Consider the following 27,692-nt stretch of genomic DNA (forward strand, 5'->3'; position numbering starts at 1 on the left):
TTTCAGTTAAACCGAAACTGAAATGAGCCAAGAATCTCATTTCAGTTTTACTTTCTTTTTTTTTTTAAAGACCTTTATTGATAAGCATGGATATACAATAGCAATCATACAGCCACTTCGGGTCGGCTGGGAACATTTCCAATGATCATAACAGGATGAATGAATACACAGCCCTTCAGCCGACAACCCTAGGGCCCGGCGGCAATTAAACAAACATGTCATGTCATACATGAATCGCAGGAGGAATAAGGTCTTTGGCCCACATGCATCAAGCATTTTTGGAGTCGCAAACGGTGTCATTCCTTAAAATCGTCCGTTTGCGATTCCAAAAATGCTTTTTGGAATGCATCAAGCATTTTTAGAACTCGCAACATTTTTGCGATTTCTAAAAATGCGATTGCTTTTAAGAAATCGCAAATTTGCGATTTCTTTAAAGCAATGCATGATTACTTTTATAATTGCGAATTCGCAATTAGGGTGTCAAATTTACCGAGTGGTTGAACCACTCGGTAAATTTGCAAAAAGTGTTAAAAACGCTGCAAAAGCATTTTTTACACATTCATGTTACTGACACACATGTCCTTAGGACATGTGTGTGTGCAACATGATGCGAAAACAACATTTCATGGGTGCAGGGGGGGGTCATTTGAACCCCCCTCTCCACCCTTGAAATGCAATCAGGATTTGCGATATTCTAAGTGCGAATTCGCAATTCCCATTCAGTCCTATGGGCATTTTAGCCCATAGGAATGAATGGGAATTGCGAATTCGCACTTTGCTAATCGCATAATATTTGAGAATCGGTAAAAATTGCGATTTTTACCGATTCTCAAATATTTTGAGAAAATGTACATGCATCCCATTTTGCATTTCCTAATTTGCGATTCCCTAAAAATCGCAATTAGGAAGTGCAAAATGAAACAATGATGCATGTGGGCCTTTGTTTTGTATTTTGAAAACCACTCAACCAAAAAAGGAAAAATAACTGCGGAGGCTAAACGCAAGGCCGATACATAAGTAATCCTTTTGGGGAGGGAGTACCACACCTACAACTGTTGCGTAGTAACAAGTGAAATTGAAAAGCTATAAGAAGAGCAGACGGGAGGGGGAAAAGGGGGAAAGAGTGCAAGCCAGCAATACATAGACAAAAATCCAGACTAGAAGGAACATCACGCTAAGGGGAGTGCAACACCTTAGGTGGAGGCACAAAAGGGGGAGTACAAATTTCACCACGGTACTGGTTCCACTGATTCCATACCCTCCCCCACTTCTTGGGCCTGCCCAGAGCAATATAGACTGTTGTTTCACGAAACATGCACCAGTCCATGTTTCTAGACCAATCCGCCAAACTGGGTGCTCTCGACGATCCCCACAATTGCGCGATGTCACGCTTAGCGATCATATTACCCAAGGTGGCCCACTGTGTCTGCGCTACATTATAATCGTTGAGCTCCGACACATTCAATAGACACCTTCGGGCCTCAGGTAAAAGCGAAACACCCGTCACCTCGGTCATGACACCATGCACACGATTCCAAAAAGACACTACCGCCGGACACTCCCACAGAATATGAAGAAATGTACCCACCATTCCACACCCACGCTTACATAAATCATCCGAAACAATCCCCATACGTAACAAGCGAGGACCGGTCATGTATATGCGGTGTAGGATTTTCAATTGCACCAATCTCAGACGGGCCGGGATTGCCACCTCCTTTGGGGAGGATATCGCCGCCTGCCAGTCCTCATCATCCAGTTCCAGTCCATCACTGGTCCAGGCCGTACGGAGTTGCAGAAGAAGGTCTGCTCGATCATTTACCAGCTTTTTATATATAAGTGAGATCGTACTGTCCGGGACATGTCCGTCGAGTACTCTATCCTCCAGGGGTGAGGATTCTGGAACGAGCACGCCGGCCGGAAAAACAGAGGAAAGTGCGTGTCGGACCTGCAGGTACCGAAAGTATTCTCGATTGCTGAGTTTGAATTCAAGTTGCAGCTCTTCAAAGGACTTTATCCTGTCTTTCCGCCAAAGGTCCCCCACCCTACTAATCCCAATGAGGTCCCATTTTTCAAATCCCTTGGTGGTCCACAAATTGCCCAACCTCTCAGCTGTGTGGAGTGGAGTCGCTCGAGTGAGAGTGTCCGACCAGCCCATAGCAGCATTAGCGTTATACCAGACCCGCTCCGCCACTCTGGTGGGCCCCGTCAACGCAACATCAGACCGTTTGGAATAAAGCGCCCTGTTATAGTCCCCGCCCGGCAGCAACCATTTGTCCATAGCAAAAGCCGGGTTGGAGGCTGGACCATACATCGCATGATTGACTGAGCTCAGTTGTGAGGCCCAGTAATATCGGTTTATATCCGGTAACGCTATACCGCCATCATACCAAGGCAGCGTAAGCTTAGCCAAGGCAATCCGGGGACATCCGGCCCACAGCAGTTTCCTTTGTAGGCACTCGATCTCGTGGAAGTAGCTGGAAGGCACTAGATCCTGTGTGTTTTGGAGCGCATATAAAAATCTAGGGAGGGACATCATTTTGAATAGGGCTGCTCTGCCCACCAGGGACAGCAGCAGTCTGCTCCAGGCTTTCACGTCCGCTTTTAGGCGAAGAAGCGGGGGGAGTAAGTTACGCTGATACCTAACAGCTGGATCATGCGAGACATAGATACCTAAATATTTGAACCCGGTGGTTGAAATCTGTATCGTACAATTGCGCGGTACGAGTAGAGCATCGTCTGTGAGCGAGTCAACGCAAGATTTCCCCCAATTGATGACTAGTCAAGAGTTCCTCCCAAAGGAATTAAGGACGTCGAACAATACCCCCAGAGATTTCCGAGGGGAGGTGAGGTAAAGGAGAATATCGTCCGCATAAAGTGAGATGCGATCTTCAAAACCTGGAGTCCACCTGATACCTCTGAGGGACGGCTCCCATCGCAACCATGCGGCCAAGGGCTCCAGAGCCAAAGCAAAAAGCAGCAGTGACAGAGGGCACCCCTGTCCCGTGCCCCTCCCCAGAACCAAGGGAGCCGAGACTCGACCGTTAACGACTACCTGGGCTAGGGGCTCTTCATAGAGCAACCGGACCCATCCGATGAACACCGGCCCGAAGCCGAACTTCGCCAGTGCTGCCCATAGGTATGGCCATTCCACTGTCTCGAATGCCATAGTGGCATCCAAAGAAACCAAAATGGCTGGCTCACGCAGCGTCTCCGCCATCGCCAGCACGCCATGAAGACGGCGTAAATTCAACGCAGTATTGCGGGCCGGAATAAAGCCGGACTGGTCCGGGTGCACCAAATCACCGATCACTTTAATCAGACGGTTAGCTAACATTTTTGCCAAAATTTTGGGCTCCACATTAAGAAGTGAGATAGGTCTATAGGATGTACAGAATTCACGGGGTTTACCCTCTTTAGGGATCACCACGATAGACGCTAAACGCTGGTCAGGGGGAAGCGAACCCATCTCCCTGGACTCCAAGAACATCGAGCGAACGTACGACGCCATTTTGTTCGGACAAAACTTGTACTACTCGATGGGTATGCCGTTCGGACCCGTGACTTTCCCAGAACGGATGGAGCGAATAGCGAGCGCTACTTCATCAGTGGAGAAGTCCGCCTCCATTAGCTCTCTGTCAGATTCGGACAAGCAAGGCAAAGCGATATCCCTAAGCAAAAGTTGGGAGTCTTGCTCCGGCCGGTCCGATACCGGCGCATACACCGTTCGGAAGTGGCAGGCGAACTCCTCCACAATCTCCAATGGATCCGTCACGCGTACACCATCCACTCGCTCAACCACCGGCACCACTCGATTCAGTCTCTCCCTCTTGTCCAGCCAAGCTATCAACTTCCCCGCCTTGTCGCCCACATCATACAAACGGCCCTGTTGCTCTCGTCTCATGGCTTTCGCAGCATTCGTAACCAAGGCTTTATAGTCAGACTGCTTCAATTGCAACACATGCACCTTTTCACGCGTGACTCCACACTCAAGATCCCTCTCCAAAGCCACTATATCAGACTCCATCTGCTCCACCTCTCCATTGTGGCGCTTCTTAGAGCTAGCGACCAGCGACAGCGTCTGTCCCCGTATCACAGTTTTAAAGGCCTCCCATAGGGACACAGACGAAGACACCGATCCCACATTTTCAGCGAAGTAGTGATCAATGGCTTTGATCACCCCAGCCCTGGTCTCCGGAACACGGAGATGCCAGGGATTAATTGGGGCGATCCGGCCCCCTGCGTCTAAATGGAGATCTATATGGACCCATAGCGGGGAGTGATCCGAGATGCCTCTCAGCAAATGTCGGGCCTCTCACACCGTTGTAGCTTGGGCTGCGGGCACGAGACTATAGTCCAGTCTAGCTAAGCTCCCATGGGCCCCGGAGTGGAAAGTATAGTGGGCCTGCCCTGGGTGAAGCATCCGCCAACAATCCACCATACCAAACGTTTCCAAGAAACCACTAAGGCAGGACTGCGATGGTGGATGAGCCCTGGGGGATGTCGATCCTCCAGGCCTTTAACCACCGAATTGAGATCCCCTCCAACCACCAGAATCCCCTCAGGAAGCCTCAATACCAGTTTCCCCAGGTCGACAAATGTGGTGGCCTGCAAACCCGGGGGGACATATATTGAGAGGATGGCGACCGTTCTCCCCTCCCACCTGCCAACAATCGCTGCATACCTTCCCCTATCGTCCAATATCGTTTCATCAATCTCCAAGGGAAGGGAACTACGGATCATAACCCCAGCCCCTCTAGAGCCCGAAGTGAATCCCGAATGTGCCACCAATCGGTAGCCCCTCCGGTTCATTACATGGATTGTGTTCCCCACCAAGTGTGTTTCTTGCAGTAATACAATGTCGGGGGAATGGCGCTTTACATATTGGAGTACACTCCCCCGTTTTATTTTGTCCCCGAAGCCGTTGACATTCCAACTCAAGACTCTCAGCCCCCTACCCCCATCCCGAAAAAAGTAGCAGGGTCCCCCAACCCCCACGAAGGAAACACAGAATAAGCCATTCAGCAATACGTAGCCTCGAAAACAATGCAAACAGTAAAAAGAGGAACCACCCCTCCCCCAAAATACCCAGAAAAACAACCCCCCACCCTGCACCCCTGCGATAAAACCAGAAAACCACCCCATTCTGCAATGTGCCTGTGGCCCTACCCCAGAAAACTAATCTACAAGTAGAAAAGGAAACACCCCCGGAGGAGGAAAAGTCCCGAACTCCCCGCCGCCCCAGGGTTTGTCTTTAAGAGTATCATTGACCCCAAAAAAAGGATAACAATCCACCGCAGCACGGTACGATGGTAGCAGACACCGGTGGCCCTACTCCTCCTGGTCCCGTTGACTGCCTTCAGCACCTCTGGATTATTCTGCATTGTCCCGTGGCATTGATAGTGTGTCCAACCAGTCACTGACCACCTCCGGCATATCAAAGAACAGCACCCGCCCGCGGGGAAAAGCATAGCATACTTCATGCCCAGGTCTCTTAGTCTCCGCTTCACCCCAGAAAATCCCAGTCTCTGCTTCTGCACCGATGGGGTAAAATCAGGGTAGAAGTTGATGAATGCATTCTCGAACTTGGTGGGACCGCTAGTCCTCGAGGCCTGCAAAATGGCGTCTCTGTCCCTATAATTGAAGATCCGCGCAATGATGGGTCGCGGTGTAGCCCCTTGTTTGCGTTTGCCGCCCGGGACTCTGTGGGCACGCTCCACCGCAAAAAGGTTACTCAGGCCCTTAGGGGCGAGGTGGTTGAGAATCAGATCTTCAACAAGTAAATCCGTTGATTGATCGGCTGAGGACTCCGACTATGCGGACATTATTACACTTAGCGCGACTTTCGAAATCTTCAAGCCGGCGGGCAAACTGGTCACTCGAGGTCCGCAGAGTCCGGATCTCAGACTGGAGATCGGAGACATCGGTGGTGAGACTGGCTGTTTTGATATCCAACGACTTGACTCTCTCATTAGTCTTGGCCAAGTCCGCCCTAATCAAGCCGACATCCACCGCCAATGTGTCGATCTTGGCCGCCAAGGTTTCATATTGTTGGCCCATCGATGATTGTATACTCGCATTGGCACCCATCACGTCTCGAAGAGTTGGCTACTCCGACTCAGGAGGGCCACCACCAAGGTCCTCCGGGGTTTTGCCAGTCCCGCCAGGCGAGCCCTTGTTGCGCGCAAATCTGTCCATAATGGTGGTCTGAGTTGTGCCACCGCGAGACGCGTTCTTGAGGGAACGCTTGTCACTATCAGGCTTGCCCGCCATGGTGGGTGCGCGCCCCTCATGGGCTTTTGGGACCTGGCGTAAATGGCTCCCCACAAGGAAAAACAACGAGAGACTGAAGTGCTGGGCACCGGTGAAGATCAGTAAAGCGAGTGCGCTCACAGGCCAGCTTGATCCCTAGGCAGCCGTCTCCCAACCTTCTTAGCCAGGAAAAGCGAAACCGAAAGTAGACCTCGGGTATTCGTCCCCTTCCACACGCCGTTGTTCAACTACTTTCGGGGTGTTCCGGATGCCCAAGTCCCGGGATGAACCACGATGTAGGCCCTCAGGCTTCAGGAAGAAGAAATTCGGGCGTCCAGCATCCGATTCAAAGTCTAAAAAAGGCCTTTCAGATCAGGAGAGTATCAGCTACTAGAACCCGTCATCAAAAACAGGATTAGTGCCAGGATAGACGGTGGAGGCGGCGAGGGTTTCGGGAGCTCACAGCTCACGCGACCATCTTGGATGCGCGCTAAGCTCCTCCTCCCAGTTTTACTTTCTTTGTGCTCAAGGGCATATCTCAGCCCCCTGAGCACGTAGATAGTCAGGAGCAGTATCGTTGGAAAGGGGAGAATCTCCCCTCTCCGACTGTACCCCTCCCTAGTGGATCCCTGCTTGGGGATCACCAGGGTTCCACCCACTAGAAACCAGGGAAGGGGGCGCAGTCCCTTGGGCAAAGGGCCTTTGCTCCCCTCAAAAAATTGTGTACATTCAGTCTATCTGCCCCCTCCCCCCCCAGGCTCAGTTGGGGCAGTAGCCCCCAAACTTTGCTCCCGGGGGCGGAGGGGACAGAAAGCCCACAAGAAATCAGGGATTTTTTGGGGCAATTTCACTTAGGGGTGGGGGATAACAGGCATGTCAATGTCTCTACCCCATGCATAAATTACAGTCTTTCTGCCCCCCGAGGGACAGATGGCTGAGTAGCCCCCGATCTGCCCTCCTTGGGAGACAGAACGCCCACTAGACGCCAGGGATTTGTTTTGCCTATTGATTTAGGGGTGGGGGGACTGCCAAAATGGGCATGTCAATTCCCACACCCCAAATAAATCACAGTCTTTCTGGCTTTTTAGCTAAATTTGAAGTTTGCAGCAAATTTTGGAAGGAAAATGTTGCTTGTTCAACGCAAGCCACACCTCCCTGGACTCCCACGGGTGTTTTGTAGGTTCCCCTAGGTGCTAGTAAACCTGGGACCAAAAACACAGGTGCCCACCTAGCTATCACAAACCTACCTGGTGTTTCAAGGGGGTCACATGCATTTTAGGTCACAGGCTCTGCAGCCATCCAAGGAAACCTACCAAACCCACACACTTCTGAAAACTAGATACCCCGGGGGAGTCCAGGGCGGTATGGCTTGCGTGGACCCTACCCCTTGCCCCCACAACATGTTCCTACCCATGTTGGGGGGGCAAGCCTCAAATTTAGCGGGAAAAAACCAAACTTTTCCAACATTTCTATGTGGGAAAGTTGTGGGATCATGAGCTGACACAAATCTACTACCCAACGTTCCGCCAGATCTCCTGACAAAAATGGTACCTCACTCATGTGGGTGGGTCATGTACCTGAGAGAGGCAAGGGCCCAAAATGTAATGAGGAGACATTAAAATTACCTATTCCAAAACAACCAGGTTTTATAAGGGGGAGGTGGGGGGGTGGTCACCTGGGTTTTTGGCCCAAGGCTCAGCGGCCATCTTGAGAAACTACCAAACCCACAAATTTCTGAAAACTAGACACGCGCGAGAGTCCAGCGAGGTATGGATTACGTGGCTCCCCCAACGTTTTCCTACCAGGAAACCCCTGAAAACCTCAAATTTTCTGAAAAAACCCACATTATCCACATATTTGTGTGTGGGATCACCAAGTCGGCACAAATGTCCTACCCCACAGCTTTCCCCTGAGTCTCCTGAGTAAAAGGATACCTCACTTGCGTGGATATCCAATGCAGAATTGGCTAAAAACATATTTTACAAAAAATGTAGCGCGTAGAATTTGCGGTGCTATACCCTTTATCCCTATGTTTTTGGCTCTTCCCAGTCACAGGCCCTTGCCTCACCCAGACATGGCAAATAGTGCAGTCATTATGACTAAGGCTATGCAGATTCCGTAGTGTAGACACCTTCTTAACAAAGCCCCATTCTGTAAGTCATCCGTGTGGCATACTAGATCTACAGTGTCCCAGAAGACAAAGAACAAGTTAATCAGGCCTTAGGGGGCTCCCCTTAATATAACCCGTTGCCAAGCTAAAGAGAGGGGTGTGCATGGGGATGCCTCAACTCCCTTCAAGGTGCTCGTGCCCAGTAGCCTGTTCTGTGGCTGCACAGAACCAGTGGTGCCACGCTGTCACTGGGTGGAGAGGGACATTCTGTATGTTGACCCACAAAAGGGCCCTAAAGGAATATAAAGCAAAAACAACAGGCGATGGACAGAATACAGAACAATGTCATACATTCACCCCAGTACAGAGATCTGGGCCTAAATCCATTGTTTTTTTTTGCTCACCATGCCATTCCAGTTTGGACCCAACCATATGCAAATCAGTCTTGACCCTGTGCCCCCTGGGAACAGTCCACCCCGAACTGCCAAGCCAGGTCCTTCCTGGTCTGGAAACAAGCATCCAAGGACCGGTTTCGGGCTTTCAGCCCTCATCAGCCTGGATATCTTGATTCCAGTGGCATGGAGAGCACAGGACTCACGTCTGAGCATACCCGTCCCACTCGGGGTGACAAATGCAAAAACAACAGGTGATGGATAGAATGCAGAACAAGGTCATACATTCACCGCAGTACAGAGATCTGGGCCTAAATCCATCGTTTTTTTGCTCAGCATGCCATTCCAGTTTGGACCCAACCAAATGCATATCAATCTTGACCCTGTGCCCCATGGGAACAGTCCAGCCCGAACTGCAAAGCCAGGTCCTCCCTGGACTGGAAACAAGCATCCAATGTATGACATTGTTCTGCATTCTGTCTATCAACTGTTGTTTTTGCATTGATCACCCAGAGTGGGACGGGTATACTCAGACGTGAGTCCCGTGCTATCAATGCCACTGGAATAAAGCTATCGTGGCTAATGAGGGCTGAAAGCCTGAAACTGGTCCTAGGATGCTTGATTCCGGTCCAGGGAAGACATGGCTTGGCAGTTCAGGCTGGACTGTTCCCATGAGGCACAGGGTCAAGGCTGATTTGCATATGGCCATGTGTGAACTGGGGTGGCTTGGTGAGCAAAAAAATGATAGATTTAGGTCCAGATCACTGCACTGGGGTGAATGTATGACATTGTTCTGCATTCTGTCCATCAACTGTTGTTTTTACTAAAGGAACATAAAGGTATAAGAAGCAAAAAACAAACAGGAACCAAACTGCGGTCCCACTTGGACAGTCTACCTGCTGATTGCTAGCATCTGCAGTGTAGGAAGGAAATGGTGAGACATACGGCCGGTGCTCATTCCCTATTGGAGGCTAAGCAAGGAGGGGGAAACATGGGAGGTGCGCTCCCCGAATGGAGCGTGCCAATGTCCCCCCTGCAGGTCAATGCAGGCGGGTGAGCGGAGCAAGACCGACTGAGGGAGGGAGTAGCACTCCCGAAATTGAACATGAGCGTGCCTGCCCGCAAAACTGAGCGTGCGGGGGGGTTCGGAGGGGGGCGGCTGATTCATGAAGGTAGAGATACTGGTGCACATCCATAAGGGAGGGGCGGTACCAATGCAAATCATTCCCCTTCCCCTTCATGAGTCAGTGCAAGGAGAGAAGTTGGCCTAACAGCTAGTGCGGTCGACCTCGAATCTGGGGAACCGGGTTCGAGTCTCGGCAATGATGCTGAACATCCTGTGATTCTTGGCAAATCACTTAATCTCACCTGTGCCTAACAAAAATAAAAAAATAAAATGAACGTGTCCTCATGTAACGCAACTGGTGTTATGTAAAGTGCTCTGATACCCGATACCTTCGGGTCAAGTTTGTGCTATACACAACTCCGTAAAATAAATAAATAAAGACAGAGCTCATACCGGTTAACAAACAAGACCCGGTCATTCTGAACGCAATTACCTGTAACCGTTTGGAATGACCCTGAAGGAGATGGCAGGGGAGAGTGGCAAGCAGATCTTCCCGAGCCTCTCTTATGGTTCAGGTGACGAAGCGTTTTGGCGCTGGTGACGTCCAGTCTAGTGACCCTGTGCATATTGGGAAATTAGCTTGAACTACACGACAGACCGGTGCTATGAACATCAAACAACAAGAGCAACCCTAGAACAGGAACCTGGGGCAATATATACTGTATTCCAAACAGCAGTTTGTGAGCTAAAATAAACTACTGTAAAATATAGACAGAAGAAAGTTGAGCAAAAGTAAAAGAAAAACCAGTGCTGACTAAATTTCACAATAATCATGTACCAAAATTATCTCAAGGGATCATATTTAATGTAGGTTCAATTAAACAAAAAGAGAAAAAGAGATTAATATATAAATGGCGCTCATTCAGTTACACAAACAATGATAAAAGTGTGAACACTGACCAGTGTAAACTAAACAAACAGTGGCAGAGTAAAAAACATAACAAAATAACAAATATAAAAATACACAATATAACCATTGTGTCATCTCCTATTTAGGCCACGTTTAAAGCGTCAACTGCGTTTCGACCCACAGGTACTTTAGGGGTCATCTTCAGGACAGAGACTTCAAATATAAGAGCGTCCACTTTCTTTTCTACAAAAATTAAATATATACATGGGTTTGCAATAGATAATTAAAAATTATGCTCAGCGCCGAAAATGTGTGACAAGAAGGTCAGATATGGTGATTAAAAAAGAAAAATTCTAAGAATTATAAAAGAAAACCAAAAACCCAAGAATTCCAAAGATGGTAAAATAAGTCGGAAAACTGAGTGGAAAGACAATATTGCAAAAGAGGCTAAACAATCACCTCAATGGATCTCTGCAATGTACACTAAGGAGGAACACCAAACCTTGTGTGTCGGACAAAAATGCCGGAATTTAAGGGGAGACCCGAACTGTCAAGAAATAAAATACTCATATAAATGCACAGATTGCAAAGAGCTTTGGATGAATTCCCGCCTCAATTTAGGATAAAAAAATTGAGAAACCCACATACCTGTCGGTATGCCAAAGGCAGTCACAAGACGTTTCTTAAACAAAAGTCAATAAGGAGATAAGCCGGCTAGGGCTATGGAATCCGAAAGAGTATCCAGATAATCGTATAATCGACTATCTTATGGCAGAATCACAGTAGTGATGAACAATTCAATTACTGCAGAAAAATAAATAACAGCCATCAAAAGAAAAATTCTCATAATTTTCCTTTTTGTCCCAATCAATATTCAATGAGCAAAATGAAATCTTATATCGGAATGATACCCCTTACTCCGGTCTCAAAAACTGCCTTCAGGGCAAAGATTAATTGTAAAAAAAAAAAAGAGCAAGGACAAATATTACCAACTCCAATGTTGAAATAAGAAAGAAAAAAAAAGGGGCTCGTGAATAGTGGACTTAGAGCGGAATGCCCTTAAGCTAACAGTGCCTCCTACACAATCTCGAATTCCTGCTTACTACAAAACCGTTAGATTCAAATAAGTGCATTGAATAACATCCAGAACAGGGATGAGGCATTACACCCATGGATCCAACTCAGTAACAAATTTAGTCCAAACCGGGGTGGAGAAAAACCTTACAGTAAACATGTAAGAAAACGCACGTTTTAACATATCATAGACAAATCATTTAATAGGACCATGTCTCCCAGATGTAACAATCTTGGCAACAATTCATTACAGAGCCCAGAGAAAACTCGGGCAATATATTAAAAGCAGTAGCAAAATCAAATACTTAAATATACGTTAATCAAAGGCTTATGGCGGAGTGCCCTAGAACTAATAGTGCCTTTCGGACAATTTCAAGATCCCACTTACTTCCAAACTTTGTCTCCAAGTACAACGCGTCCCATCAGCATCTTGGCTCCCGAAAGAATCACGGCCGATAGCGGAAGTAAGAACGCACGTCTATTTTAAAGCATGCCGTTCATAGAGGTGAAAAGTGGACTGGTCATAACTTCGAGACCATGTCCCATGCACAATTTAAAAAAAAGGATCAAATCCAAAAAAAAATGAAGAGTTCACGATTTGAAAAAACATCATGCGACGTGAAACTACAGAACCATATCATGAAATGAAACTAAGATGTCGGCTTCACCCACTGCATTCAAGTCATAAAAACCGCTGCAATCTTGGACTGGCCGAAAATTCAGAAAGGATCCAAAAGATGAAGAGAAGGGAAAGAACCCGTTTCCCAAGGCCTAAAGATTTGGGTATGCAAAGTACTAAAACCATCGGCAGCACAACATGCATTGTACCTCTATGGTTACATAGTATAATTTAAAAATATTTGAAAAGCATGAAATATTAAGCAACATCATTATGCAATCTAACCCACTTATTTACTGGTTGTGTACCTGTATCATGAACATATATTTTCAAAATGTACAGCATTGCATTTGGCTACTTAAAAAAGTTCATAACAATAAGAAAATTGTACATACAAAATGGGCGGTCAGTATTCAATATTCCGCCAAGTATTTGTATTGACCCTATGGCCTACAATCGGACTCCAACTTATTTTTACACAGAACCATTTACATAGATACATCGAGTGCAGTAATTTTGTCTGTGGTATCGACAGCTTGACAATGATTACAGGAAAGCTCTAGAGTATAAACATGTAATAAATCAATAACCATATCATAGATATATTTTCATATGTGTTTAATAAAACATATTCAGAGAGAATAGGAGACATTGTTAGACAGAAACAGAAAGCTTGTGCATAGCAAAAGTCTTAAAGATAAATCGGTTTGGAACAGCTTAAATAACAAGACATTGTCTCCATATCACAGGAAAAAACAGATCTCAGTTTACCCAACAGCTTAGCTGAACAGTACAGCCGTACATTCTTCTAGACTGTTGAGCCCCTTATTGATACTGTCACATCGGAACATCCAACGACATTCGGTTTGGCTTGACATGTTCGTAATGTCACCTCCCCTGCGTGGAGTTTTTACCAATTCAATCACTTGCCATCTTAGATCAGAGGGCGTGTGATTGTGTTCCAAAAAATGTGACACCAGAGGTGCATGTTCATTTCTGCAATGAATGCACCAGAAACGCAGAGCCAGGAATTAGACTGGTAAAAGCCAGTCGCTAAAAGAAACTCACAACATTTAAAATCTAACAGATCCCGGAGTTCCTCTTAGGTTATGTCTATCAACACTTATTTGTACCTAGACGTTTTAGCTTTACAAGATCCACTACTAAGTGAAAGGAAAATGCCACATGAAGTCAGGGGATGTGCGCAACCTCTTAAATCAAGTCCAAATGATAAATATTGATTATGGTTTAACCTACCTCAGGCTCATTTAATAATAACTGGAAAACTTTGACCCGATATTCCCCTTTCTTCAGTGCTCTGCCGAGTCGAATCGTAATCTGAAAATTAAAATGATTATTAAAAAAGATACAAAAATGTAATGCACACCAAATATGTCATTGCAAGCACTTCAAAGTATATATACACTGAGTAGCACACGTTGCAATATTAAAGTAGCAGCATTGCCCAAATAAAAACAGTCACAAAATGCCATACAGCACTTTCGAATTCATTTATTGTGGGTGAAAAGAAAGAGTGCAGTTTTTGTAATAAAAACAATAGAAAAAGATGTTCAAAATAGCAACCTTTCACTATTCTTTTACCCTTGCTACACTTTCCAATAACTTTTGGCAGACTAGGAGACAACGCACGCTTCTCTGGTCGGTTTCTGAGTTCGAAAGAAAGGTAGGGCATGCAAGAATTTACAATCGACTGAAAGGCAGAAATGATTGAGGAATTATAACTTTGCCATTCACTCGTTTTTGAATCTGACCAAGTTGCCAGTGGCCAAATATCACACCTAGCTAAAGATCACATGTCTACAGACAAGAACACAGGCAACAGTTCTTTTATTTCGGTCTTCTTACTAGTTCAGAGTTGAAGCACCTCCCTATAGGAGCTTGAAAAGCTATGATATCCTGAAGGACACACATTTCATCCTGCACGTTACTGGCACAAAAACCCACACTGATAGAAGTGCTAGTAATGAGCTAAGAAGATCTTCAGTAAGAATGTATTTAATGCCTAAGTTACTTGCACTTTCAACTTTTGAGAATATATAACTAAACACTGTGGCACTATGAAAAATGCATATGTATGTACAGAAAAAGTTTGTACTCTTCAAGTCGCACCTCGTAAACTGTTAAAATAAGTGCTGAAATGGGCCAACTTAACTGTCTCCAAAAACACAGAGAAGTTTCAGGAATGCCATGGATGATCGCTTTGCTCTGGTGAGCTGAAAACTAATAATTTATTCCAGACTACAACTCCTTAGTAAATATGACTCGTGGTGCAGGCCACCGTCTCGCATACATATTATGCAATATTTTCACAACAAAAAAGTTACGAGAGAAATACGCCGATTAACAAGATCTAGAAAATACCAGATGATAAAAGAAGAGAAATAAGGTCAAGCATTTGCAATGCAATAGGTCTCGCATTATTAAAGTTAGAGCTATTGGCATTGTAAATGCCAATGCCTTTTACGCATGTTTTTGTTTTTAAAACCTAAATAAAAGGCATTGTCATTTACAATGCTAATAGCTTAAACTCTCGCAAAGTGAGACCTATTGCATTGCAAATAAACTCACAGAGGCACCCAATGCCGGTCAGGTGGCATGCTACGTAAAGCACAAGATTTCAGTGTACATGTTTAAGCCCATGCCTCTTTGAAGAAATTGCTAGTTACACTTCTTTTGCCATGCCCTTCTAGAGACCCTTTTTTCATCCTATCTGAAGCACTAGGTCTAACCTAAATCGAAATATATTAATTAATTAATCCAACAACGTACAGTTTCAGCCTTCATTGATAAATGCAGCAAGCTGAACTCACTTACTGTGATGTCATCAGGCTTATTGTTGTGTGACAGGACCTTCTTGCAAAATTCTGGGTCATCGGTCATGTGATGTCACAACTGTGATGTCATTAAGGTCAAACGGCATATGATGTCCCTTCTGCTACCCCTAGCATTTTGGTGTATCACGTGCATGGAGCCAAGTAAAATGATCATGACCTCAAATTAAATGTAACCTCCATGCATGTTAACAACCCCAACCCGAAATCCTGCACCTAATTAAATGAAATTGATAAATCAACGTTTTCAAACAATCCTACACACCATTACAGATCGTGTAGGTCTAGGTGAAAAAGACTTGCTCTCAAGCTCTCAGACTAGCACCTTACATGTTGCATTCCAATTTTAGGTATGTTCTTAATAAACGTATCGGATTCGGACGGTGCTCGAAATAAAATATAAAAGAGCAGGTACTCATCATCACTTAGCATCTGTTTTCAACTGAGAAGTGCCAGTATGCTGCCGTTAAAAAGTATTTCACCCCTGCTGAGAAGTGCCTTGCAAATTATATAGTGCAGGTACCCCGTGCACGCACACTATAAGCACTGGATTCCGGGAATTATTTCACCAGGCTCCAGGATCCTCACACTTACTATGTAGACAGTTACAGTTCTCCACACTTGAGCACACTGAAGAGCTGGGGGGATTACAAGCCATTTAAAAATACTAATGAGTTCCCTGCAAACTTATTTGCGACTCTGCAGAGTCGATCTACGAAACAGAGACACATGCATCGAGTGAGTGCTCCTGCCCGAGTCTTGGTGCAGGGCCATGCTGCCTGCACTCCCAGCAGCTGATCTGCCATGGAAATAGCAGCGGTTACTTACAGAACAAGCAGCACCATGCACACTGAAAGGAAGCAAGCACCACCAGCACTTTATTTCCCCAGCACTATATACATAAGGCGCCTTTATGGAGCAAGTGGATATAGACTAGTGACTGGCGTCATTAGACCATTCCCGCACTACCTTTGGCAGAAATCCATCCGCCTATGTAATCTATCAAATTGGAAAAGCTAGTTTAGATTTTCTAAATATTTAATTGAAACACATTTTTTCAACACTTTTTCCGAATTTGGTGCTTTCTACACTACATATTAGTTGCGAATAAGAGATTCCTAGGGTGAAAACTGTTGTAGGCTAGGGTATTATTTCTGTCTGTGGGTTTATGATAAACCGCTGTTTCTATTTTATTGTTTTGCAATTGTACTAGTACGTCTAAGTACGGTATCTCTTGTTTGTTGATGGTAAAAGTGAACTGTATTCGTGGGTTTCTTGTGTTGAGTTCTAATATTTTGTCGGTCAACATGGAGTGAGGACCCTTCCATAGTAAGAAGATGTCGTCGATAAACCGTCTATAACGGTATGGGTTTTCCAGGTGTTTTCTGTCAGTATAAAATCGTTTTCAAATTTAGCCATGAAGGTGTTGGCAAAGGATGGGGCCCCTGAAAACCCCATAGAAGTTCCGCTGATTTGTAGAAAGTACTCATTGTTCCATTTGAAATAAGAGTGACGTAAACAGAATTGAAGTAATTCAAGAATGAAAACTTTGTTGGCTTCGATGTTCGGTAATTTTAACAATGCCCACTCACATGCTTCCAAGCCTTCAGCTAAAGGAATTGAGGTGTATAAAGAAGTTACGTCAATTGTGCATAACAAGATGTCACTGTCTTCTAGTTCCACTGTATCCAAAGATTGAAGAAAGTGACCTGTGTCTCTTATGTATGATGTCCATCCTTGTACAAAAACATGTGAACCAATTGTTCAAGTATTATTAGTGCTGATAGTCGTTTTTTTAAGTTTATCAATTATGTTATGTTTTTCAGCGCCCCTGACGAAGGGATATAATCCCGAAATGCATTGGGACAGGATCATCTTTTCTCTTCAGTTACAATTTCTCTGTATGCTAAGTTAGCGAATGTAATGTCTAGAAGAAGACAGATGAATATGTATTTCTTTTGTGATATGCAAATGTAGAAAGCACCAAATTCGGAAAAAGCGTTGAAAAAATTTGTTTCAATTAAATATTTTGAAAATATTAACTAGCGTTTCCAATTTGATAGATTACATAGGCGGATGGATTTCTGCCAAAGGTAGTGCGGGAAGGGTCTAATGACGCCAGTCACTAGTCTATATCCATCTAATCTACGTGGAGGGTGGCTCCTCCTTCCCTCCCAGCACACCCTTTCAAAAATATAGAATAATTCAATTTAAAGGTTACAACTGATTAAAAAGGAGTGTACTTCACAACCCGAACCTAGCAGCCTTTATGGAGCAAAGCAGAGCAGAGCCTGCTTCAGGGGAATACACACGGGTAACTTCCCACCGCCCTCCTAACTGCAAGCGCAGCTGACAGGAGACTGCTAAGCGCCAGAGAAATGGAGGCAAATCTTTTGAAAGTCCACATACCTCCTGGCTTCCGTTGCTCGCCGAGGGTCCTCGAGATTACCCCCTCCCTAGGGATCTGCTTCACCTTCCGGCCGCCATCCCTGTTCCCACCCTGACCCACAGCTGGTACCCCACCCACTGCTGGGTGCCCCTCCACGCACGGATTGCTGACAGGAGGCTGCTAAGCGACATAGAAACGAAGGCAAATCTTATGAAAGTCCACATAACTCCCGGCTTCCGTTGCTCGCCGAGGGTCCGAGAGATTGCCCCTTCCCTAGGGATCTGCTTCACCTTCGAGCCGCCATCCCTGTTCGCACCCTGACCCACAGCTGGTGCTCCGCGCACGGTGCGCCCTGCGTCAGAAATCCCCTCCCATGGGTAACAAACAGGGGCGTAGGAGACACAGAATTTCGGGGGGGGGGGGGGGGGGTTGGAGTGTTGGGGGGAGGGGTTGGGGGGACAAGGACAACCTTTTGGACTTTTCAGTGCCCAGATTCAAATCGACCATTATCTGGGAACCGTACACTCCGTTAAAAGAATACAATCGCATAGTTTTATAGTGGAACATTGATAAAGGCAGGCATGAAGTCACAGTTTGCAAGTATGCTTCGATTCACAAAGTAATTAGACCAAATGTGAAAAAACATGTTTTTGAATCTCACATCTTCATGCACACAGCAAACAAAGATGGGACGAAAAAGGAAGAATAAACTGAATGCTCTTACGACGTGCATGATTGTGAGGGACTGTACAATTTACTTGTGAGGAAGCACATCTTTAACAACTGTCAAAATCAGCAACTGCACCAGTACATGGTGGACTCGGATCTGACCTCTCCCCAAGTATTGGTAAAGAAGGCAAACTAGTGGGTCTGTACCAGAGTGCAACAAATGTCTTGTGGTAGTGCCGACCAGAAGAAGCAAGATTATTCTAAGGTCCACAAGAAAGGTGGGGAGAAATCTAAAGAAAGTCTTCTGAAGGTCCTCTGAAATCTTTCTCTGGTTGTAGGTCCCATTCCTCTTCCTACTCTAACAAGAAACCTTGGTGCTATTTGTGTGTGTAAGGAAAAAGGTAAAAGGGCAAAGGATGCTGATTGCTCTAAGTCTAGCACCAATACTGCTACTACTACTCCTAAACCTTCTAGTGCCCCTAGCAATAGCACTGGTAGGGCCCCCAAGAGTTTAGCTGGGTTAACCTTGTGTACTAAAGTGGGCTCTGGCTTAGTCAGGACACCCACTCAGGCTGTTTTAGTCTGTGATGGTAGCACTGAGCTCACCACCCTTATTGTAAAGTCCCACTAACTTGGGCAAATACAGACAATAGCCTCTCGAATGGTCAGGAAGCTGTGGCATACATGGACACATTGGACCAGTGTCACTATGGTGACACAATAACTTGTCTCTACTGAGCAGATTCTACTTGGACAGATTTACCAAGTGACCAATGCTAACATTAGCAGGACAGATCATTCCATGGCAGATGTCAATCTCAGCTGGGGAGGGGTAACTGGCCCAAAGAGAGTTGTGGCATTCCCGGCCAACCTTTGGACTGTCTACTGGGCAATCATTTGGAAAATTCAGCTTGGTCTAAAGTGGAGTGCATGACTCATGTAGAAATGATGGGAATTTCAGCCAGTATATTTGCTGCCACTAGAGCTACTGCCAAGAAGTTAGGCACCGTGGGAGCCCTGGATCCTGTAGAAATGGACCAGCCAGCTCCCAGGAGATGGAGCACGAAGGATAAAGATGTATCCTCCTCTCAGACTTACAATGAGAATCAGCCCTCTCAGGGAGATGTTCTCAGTACTTGTGAAGGAGCTGTACTAGAGGAGCTTGGGCCTGACAAGGCAGAGCAACTAGGGTCAGGGGCCCTTCAAGGAAAGACTGCAGTCTAGAGCAGAAGGTCGGTCCCTCTCTTGAACAACTCAGTCATCAAGCTGCTGCTGAGGAAGCAGGACATTTCAGCAGTTCCAACAGGACTTATCAGGAAGAAGGGCTCCTGTTTTCTGTAAGTAGAGACCCCAAGCCTGGCGCTACCAGGAGGTTGGCCATACCTATGAAGTTCAGGGGGTTCTTATTGACCCTGGCACATGACATTCCCCTTGAGAACATCTTGTGAAAAGCAAGATTTGGTGCAGGCGTGTCTCTTACTTTCATTGGCCCCACATGTCTGAGGCACCAGAGAGTTTTGTCAGTCCTGTGTCACCTGCCAAGCCAGTGGTAAGTCAGGTGGCACTACAAAGGCCCCCTTAATCCCATTGCCAGTGGTTAGGGTTCTCCATGAGAGGGTAGGGATAGACATTGCGGGTCCCTTAAACCCTCCAACAGCATCTGGAGATAGTTTTATCTTAGTGGCTGTAGACCATGCCACAAGATATTCAGAGGCTATTCCCCTTAGGGCCACTACAGCTCCTGCAGCGGCTAGGGCTCTCCTGGGAATCTTTTTCAGAGTTGGGTTCCCTAAGGAGGTCTTGTCAGATAGAAGTACTAACTTCATGTCTAGTTACATCACTGCTATGTTGAAAGAGTGTGGTGTAAACTATAAGTTTTCCACACCTTACCATCCACAGGACAATGGGGTTATTGAAAGGTTCAACAAGACCCTCAAAGGTATGATCATGGGACTCCTAAAAAAAGCTGAAGTGAAAATTGGATGTCTTACTACCTGCCTGCTCTGTCCCTACAGAGACATTCCTCAGAAGGGGTGGGCTACAACCCATTTGGGTTCATTATGTATGGTCAAAGAAGGATGGGAGCAACCTCTCAAGCCTCCTATGTTCTGGGCCTGCGTTCTTACATGGCTGAGCATAAGAAGGTGGCCAGCAAAAACCTTGAGGCCAGCCAGGAGCTTCAGAAAGCTTGACATGACCAAAAGGCTGTACTTACTGTTTACTGGTCAGGACAGAAAGTGTGGGTGTTGTGACATGTGACCCCAGCAGCTCTCTAAGACAAGTGGAGTGGCCCCAAGTTGACCTAGGTACTCCAAGAAGTCCCCACAGGGTACTTCATGTGATTCGCTTGAAACCTTTTGTTAACAGGGCTGAAATGAGCTTGCTCATGGCCACTGATAAGGGACAGGAGGAAGAGAGTGATCTTCTCCCTAATCTACTCTCTCAGGACCCTATTGACGGATCGGTTGAAGGAGTAGCATTGGCAGACAGCCTCACTGATTAACAGCAAGCTGATTGTAGACAGGTTGTCAGTTTTCTGGTCTCTTTTCTCTGACACCCAGTCAAACCACCTGGTGTACCAATGAAGTGGACACAGGTGACAGCATGCCTGTGAAAAGTAAAATATACAGACAGCCTGACCATGTCAGAGACTGCATCAGGACAGAGGTCCCAAAGATGCCAGAGTTGGGAGTCATTGAGGCTTGAGATAGCCCTTGGGCTCGTCTTGTAGTCCTTGTACCAAAATCTCACAGCAGGATGTTAAGAAAGAGATGTGTTTTTGTGATGACTATAGAGGCCTCAATGCAGTCACTAGGGCTAATGCCCATCCAATTCCAAGGGCAAGTGAACTGATGGATACTTTGGCCCCAGCCAAATATCTCATTACATTTGACCGGACTGCTGGTTATTTGCAAATCAGACTCAATGAGGATGACAAACATAAAACAGCATTTTCCATCCCCAATGGACCGTATCAATTTATTGTGGTGACTTTTGGTTTAGAAAACGCACCTACCACATTTCAGAGGCTGGTGAATAAAGTCTTAACATATCTGGAAGCTTATAGTGCAGCATATCTAGCATTTAGCTGTCAGAAGGCATTTGATAACCTGAAGCAAGCAATGTGCTCTGCTCCAATTCTGCAAAGTCTATACTACTCCAAACCATTCATTGTCCATATAGATGCTTTTTTGAGATAGGGATAGGTGCAGTATTGTCACTATTTAATGCAGAGGGTCAGGATCAACCCCAGCTTTTATAAGCAGAAAGTTGAGCACCAGGGAGAAACATTGGTCGGCTATTAAGAGGGAGGCCTTTGCTGTGGTCTGGACCTTGAAGAAGTCGAGGCCATACCTGTTTGGCACTCCCTTCATTGTACAGAAAGACCATACGCCCCTTTTATGTCTGAAACAGATGAAGGGTGAAAAACTAAAACTTTTGAGGAGGTCCATTTCCCTACAGGGGATTGACTTATCAGTGGAACATAGACATGGGAGTAACAATGCCAACAAAGATGGACTTTCCAGATATTTCCACTATGACAATGAAGTCTCAAATGGAAAAGGTTAGCCTCATCCTTATATTTGGGGAATGGGGTATAGGAAAGTGGGATCTGCTTTCATTGTATTTTCCTGGGGTCAGTGTGTTTTGACTGTGGTCTGCTTGGAATCTACTAATCAGGATGCCAGCAACTGTGCTCTCTGCCCAAAAATGGCTCGGGCCAGTACTTTAGCACATCCACAATTGGCTACTGGTGTAACATTATACGTCGCTAGTATATGCCACTAAGATACCCAGGACATAGGTACACCAGAGGCTCCAATGGGCTGCAGTGTGTATTTTATCACATGTGGTAGTCCACTTAAACTTGACTACAGGTCTGCCCTTACAGCCTGTGTGAGATAGTACTTGCACCTCTCACAACAGTTATAAGTTCCTTATATCTGATGTCACTGCACTTAAAAAATATGTCACCCCTATGGTAGGCAGGATGCTTGGTTCCAAATGTGAGGGTGCCCCTACATGAGATAGACACCCCTATAGGCCCCAGAGTTGATTCTCCAGGCTTTGGAAGAGCAATCAACCATTTTAAGGTATATAGTGGATATCAGTTATTATGAGATGTCTAATTAAATAACAGCTGCACTGAACCGGGTCATGTTTTGTATCAAACGTGTTGGACTCATACCCCAACACTGACTCTGGTGCTAGAAGAATGATTCCAAGTACTGGAGGCTCCTTAGATGACTTCCCAGTACTCCAAATAACAGCCTTTCAGGGTCTGCCAGCAACCTAGTGCTTCTGACCACAGACACGATTCAGGCCTCCTTCTCCTGAGCTGAACTTGAGCAAGGGAAGGTAGAACAATAGGTTTCCTGTCACAGGGAGGTGTGACCACCTCCCAGACAGGACTTATTGTATTGGCCTCGGGTGGGGCACTTGCCAGTGGCACCAGACTGCTTTGAAGGGCCATATTTCTCCCTGCCTTGCATACTTCTGTTTGAGACAGTCCAGGAACCCCTGGTTTCCACTCTGGTGCAAAACTGGACAAAGAAAAGAGAAGTATCCTCCCCTCTGTCCAGCCCTTCCTCTGGGAGGGACCCCCGAGTCGTTCCAACCCTTTCCCTATGGTACTTAAGGGTGCCCCCGTTGGTAGGTTCTCAGATTCTTCATGGAACAAGACTCACCTCTGAAACCAAGACACTCTTGTAACGTTTGGGCACTTGGACTTTGTCGGACTTTGACTGGACCCAAGACTGCATCAAGGAAGGCTCCTGCTGTTCCTGGTCTCACTGTTCTTCAAGTCTTCTGCGTCGTCTGTGTCTGTGCATCACTAAATTTCTCCAGAAGACCTGTGGGCATCAAGGACATCCAAAATAATCTCCCTTGGCATGAAGGAGTCACTCCATTGCATCTGCAGGCACCGCAACAAAGCTGACCGGTCTGCTGCTCCTTACATCCAATGGACTTCCCTCGGTCCAGCAACACAGGTGGTAGTTCTACAGCCCCTAGAGGCCTGACCGGTCTTCTCTGCAATTTTGAGGACAGTATAGCTCATCGAAGATGTTGGGACCAAACTCATATGCACTGCGATGTTGCCAAGGCTTGTTGGCTCTGCACTCCAGAGATATTTGGCCTGCAAGACGATTCACCCTCTAGCACCTCATCCCTCAAAGATCAACACCCTCACTGCATCCTCTGCACCGTGGGCCTCCATATTTTGTGAGCTGCCTGAGGTCCTCTTGCAACTCCTGTGCCTTCGGCATGCGGGTCCTTTTGAGGGTCTTCCTTTGCTTCAGTGGGCTCCCCTACTTGCTCAGGACCTGCTCTGACTCTCCTGCACTTGGTGAGTAGCTTGGATCTTACTGGCCCCAATGTTTTCATCTTTTTGCTTTCCATGCCATTTGCGGCTACCATGGCTTGTTGGTCCTCCCGCTAGACACCGACCACCTGAACACCGACACCCAACATGGGAGAGCTCGTGCATGGCTCCTGGCCTTCCTCAGCATTTCCTGGTACTCGCAGCTGCAGAAACACGTCACCGTCTTCACTCTTGAACCTCCCACCATCGGTGGGAATTGTGTTTCTGTGCCTCCTGGTCACTTCTGAGTGGCATAGACTCAATCCCCTCTGCTTGCATGTTCTCTTCTTCAAGAATCCATTATTGGATTCCACCAGACTCCTTCACATGCTTCTTCAGAGGGATCTTATTTGAAGACTTCCTTTGTCTACCTGGCTTCCCTGGTGCAGGTAACCTGGTTCTTGGGGCATCCATGAGTGGGATGACTCTCCAACCTCCCGAACTTCAAAAGGGTTTCTTTGGGGTCCTCTGGGAAGGGTCCTTCTTCTGTAAAACTGCAAGCGTGGCTTCTCCATTGACTTCCATCGGGCATGTGGCTGTGTGTCTACTCTGCACACAGCCCCTTGAGGTTCCTGGGTACTTACCTTGGGTAGTTCCTTGTGTCTCCATCTCCTATGAGTTTTCTGGTCCAAGTCCTGTTTCCCTTGAAGTTTGAATACCACTTTCTTCGCATATGGTTTGGTCTTCCCCTGGACAACAGTGTAGATTTGTGCTACTTACCTAATTATTTTGAAGTATTCTTGTGTGTATTGCTGATATCTCTGGGTAGGAGATATTCCAATGTGTTAGTGATTGTGTTGCATAATAAATAGCCTTATTTTTATAATCATTGTGTGCTTCTTTTCCATCTAATCTACACTGTTGATTAATTGTGGTAAAACAAGCTGTTTTACACTCCTTCAAGATAAGCCTGAAATCTTCTCTCCACAGCTAACACTTTGAGAGCTGCATATGGTTATCAAAGACCACTAAAATCACCATAAGGGTTGCCTGTATTAGTGCACGGTGCATCACTCCAGAGAATGTGCACCATATCCTAAGCCAGCCTTCCACAACCGCCAACACCGGTCCTCTAATATACATCTCCCAACAGGGCACAAGTCCTAAAAAAAAAAAAAGGGGTGGACTTGAGGCCCAGCAGCTAGTCGAAGCAGCCGTGCACCCTTGGGCTTCTAACAACAAGCCCGAGGGCCCTCGCAGGAGCAACCCTCAGATACAGGAGAGGAACAGCACTGGCCTTCACCAGAGCGTCCATCACAGGAAATTAGGCAAAGCACTGTGGCTGAAAACATAGCTCCTGTATTTTGGTATGTACAAGCCTTCCTTGTCTCACCTTTATTCATGTCTTTACGTTTTATTGTGAACAGTCTGTTTGTCATTGTTTTTACTTAACAGCCTGGCCCCTTTACACCGCTGTTCTGATCCACACTGTCTTACTTTACAGTGGTAGACAGTCTGCCTGTGCCAATTTACACTGCTCTCCTGCTACCAGAGGCCTATCAGTGTGTCATGGACCCCAATGAAAGAAAGAAAATGGGCCCTTCAGGCCAGTGGGTCCCAATGACCCTGTGTGCTGTGTACAGTATCCCCTCATCTCTCTTTACTACGCTTCTGTGGTACAGCCTACTTGTGTGTCTAAACTGCTATCCCTTATAAGCAGTCTATTTTTTTACCCTCTTTACACTGCTGCGGATTGTCTTCATTTAGACTGCTGCTCTGGTGTGTACAGTCAGCCCTGTACCATTTTTCCGCTACTGTCATGGTGTGTATAGTCTGGTATGGACTTTTTTTTTATGCCGCTTACATGCATATACAGTCTGCCATCCGACAAATTCAAGTGGCCAGGATACCAGATGTGGCCCAACGTATAGAGCTTCTGACTTTCCAACTATGCACTCAGGTTAAAGTCCTGGCGTTGGCTCACTATGCTGTGACTCTGGGCAAAGCATTTAATTTCCCCATACCTGGAAAAAACATGAATCTGAATCGTGTACTATAATCTAGTGTTCACATGAAGCACTGTGATCCCCTTCGGCCAGGTTTGCGCAAAAAGAAAACTACAAAAGTGGATAAAATGGTGGGTGGACACCCTGTGACATGTCTGAGTGCCCAGACTTCCCCCCCCGCCCGCCAGGACCTCTGTAATACAATCTAGGCTTTCTAGCCACCAGTTACAGGCCTGCCACCCAGGCGTCGTCTAAGCAGGCAGACTGTTAGGTTATTAGGAAAAATGTTACTGCTAAGAAATCATAGCAACCGAACACATCCTCCCACTCAAGAAGCCACTCTCCATTTATTTCACCATTGGGCATCTGTGCTCCTTTGCTTCGTGAAGGTCTGATACACAAGGGCCTAACCTGCTAATTCTTTGTCTTTGTGTCTTATAGAGCATCAGATGTCATTTTTTTGCATTTCATTCTAGAAGTCTCATTGGTTTAAGCACTGTGCAACTAGCTGTGCTTCACGTAGCCTTGCACCTGTGACTGTATATGCCGCACGATGCCTTTCAGCAGTGTGCGCCTAATGAATTCTGGCTGCACATCTACGTAACCCCTCCCCCCCCCCCCCCCCCCCCCAGTTTACGCCAGTAAAAAAAAGGAAACAATATGATGTCTTTTTTCTCAGTGGTGCTGTCATGGTGCCAACACTCAGCCACCTTTGGTGCAAATCAACCGCACTATGCAGTGCAGAGTAATGTCAAAACACAAACATGGCACCGAAGCACACATAGTCAAGTTTTCATTTCTTAGTCTTTTCCTTCTTAGGTTCCCACTTCTCAGTAGTTAATTCCAGTCCAAATATGAACGGTACACAGTTCTTATTTAATTCAGGAACACATCCCAGTACATCATTGTTCAAAAAAGGAGCAGTCAACACATGTTTCGTAAGGTAACTGGGGGTATTCAAATTCCCACATTACTAGTATAGTAAGGAATAGTATATTCCTTTACTTTGTGTGACTCTAGCCCGAATACCTTTCTTGTTTTCAGGAATGCAGTAAATAGCACATTTTACATCTCATGTGCTCAGAGCGCCATAAATCTGAGTCCCTTAATAAGCATTACACCAGCATTGTTGTCACGCATAACTCAAAATAAAAAAGTTTGTTGGGGCACCCAAAAAGATGGTCACACTGGGCGCAACCAACTCTAAAGCCGGCCCTGCAGTCAGCAATCAACAAACTACCTCTCTTCCTTGAACTGGAAATGCAGACTGCAAGCAGCGGTGGCAAGGGAGAGGTGTGAAAACATTCCTGTAGCTTTTGCGGCATAACAAAAGGGAAGGTCACAGGTCAAGTACAGGGCCATTAGCACGTCAAAGCACTCCCGCTTTGACATACCAATGGCCCTGCCACAGACTGGAGAGAGCGGGGAAATTCTTTTATCCCCTTCTCCGCCCCACCCTTGTCCCCTGTGTCCCCCCCCTCCCCCCCACTACAAAATCTGGGGGGATATGTCCCCCGCATCCCCCACACTTCCTACGCCAATGGTAACAAAGTAACTTTAAAGAATGCCAACATCAACATGGCCGCCTCTGTCATCCACGCCTGGTGCCATGTTGGAGTTGGCAACTCGTGTGCATAGATTTATATGCCCTTTCATGTGCCGAAGTAATGATGTACACATTGAATAGGGTTACTACGTTTTATAGAGAGCAAATCAATTGTCCCTTGTTTGCGGGCGTTTCTGGCTTCTAGCATTACATACAAGCAAGATCATGTTTGTTCAGGCACTTGAATCAATGTAATTTTGATTTTTACAGCCAATGCCTATATTAAGTATAAAATGTGGTATGTTATTGAATTCAGGCAAATCGCGCTAGAGAAGTATTACTACCTCACCTGCAATGTATGAAGCCCAGAGTGAACTTAGCCATTCATCATTTCAATGTTATTGTAAATGAAGTATCAGATCATTTCATACAATTGTTTTAATATGTCTTGGTATCATTCCTGTGCGAATTCATGGTACATCGGCAAACATGAATTCCTTTATTT

The 27,692-nt window shown here is 46.1% G+C and overlaps 1 protein-coding gene across 4 annotated transcripts in view; it reads right to left on the reverse strand.

The window, feature by feature from the left end:
• USP47 (ubiquitin specific peptidase 47) overlaps positions 1-27,692 on the reverse strand; it is a 1,494,847-nt gene that overhangs the window by 268,924 nt on the left and 1,198,231 nt on the right. For all 4 annotated transcript variants that reach the window (XM_086955947.1, XM_086955945.1, XM_086955948.1 and 1 more), the window contains one exon: positions 13,681-13,761. In XM_086955947.1, coding sequence (XP_086812073.1) covers positions 13,681-13,761 — 81 coding nt within the window. The remainder of the gene's footprint in view (positions 1-13,680; positions 13,762-27,692) is intronic.

Source organism: Lissotriton vulgaris, chromosome 2_1 (genome assembly GCF_964263255.1).
Source record: "Lissotriton vulgaris chromosome 2_1, aLisVul1.2, whole genome shotgun sequence".
NCBI lineage: Eukaryota > Metazoa > Chordata > Amphibia > Caudata > Salamandridae > Lissotriton > Lissotriton vulgaris.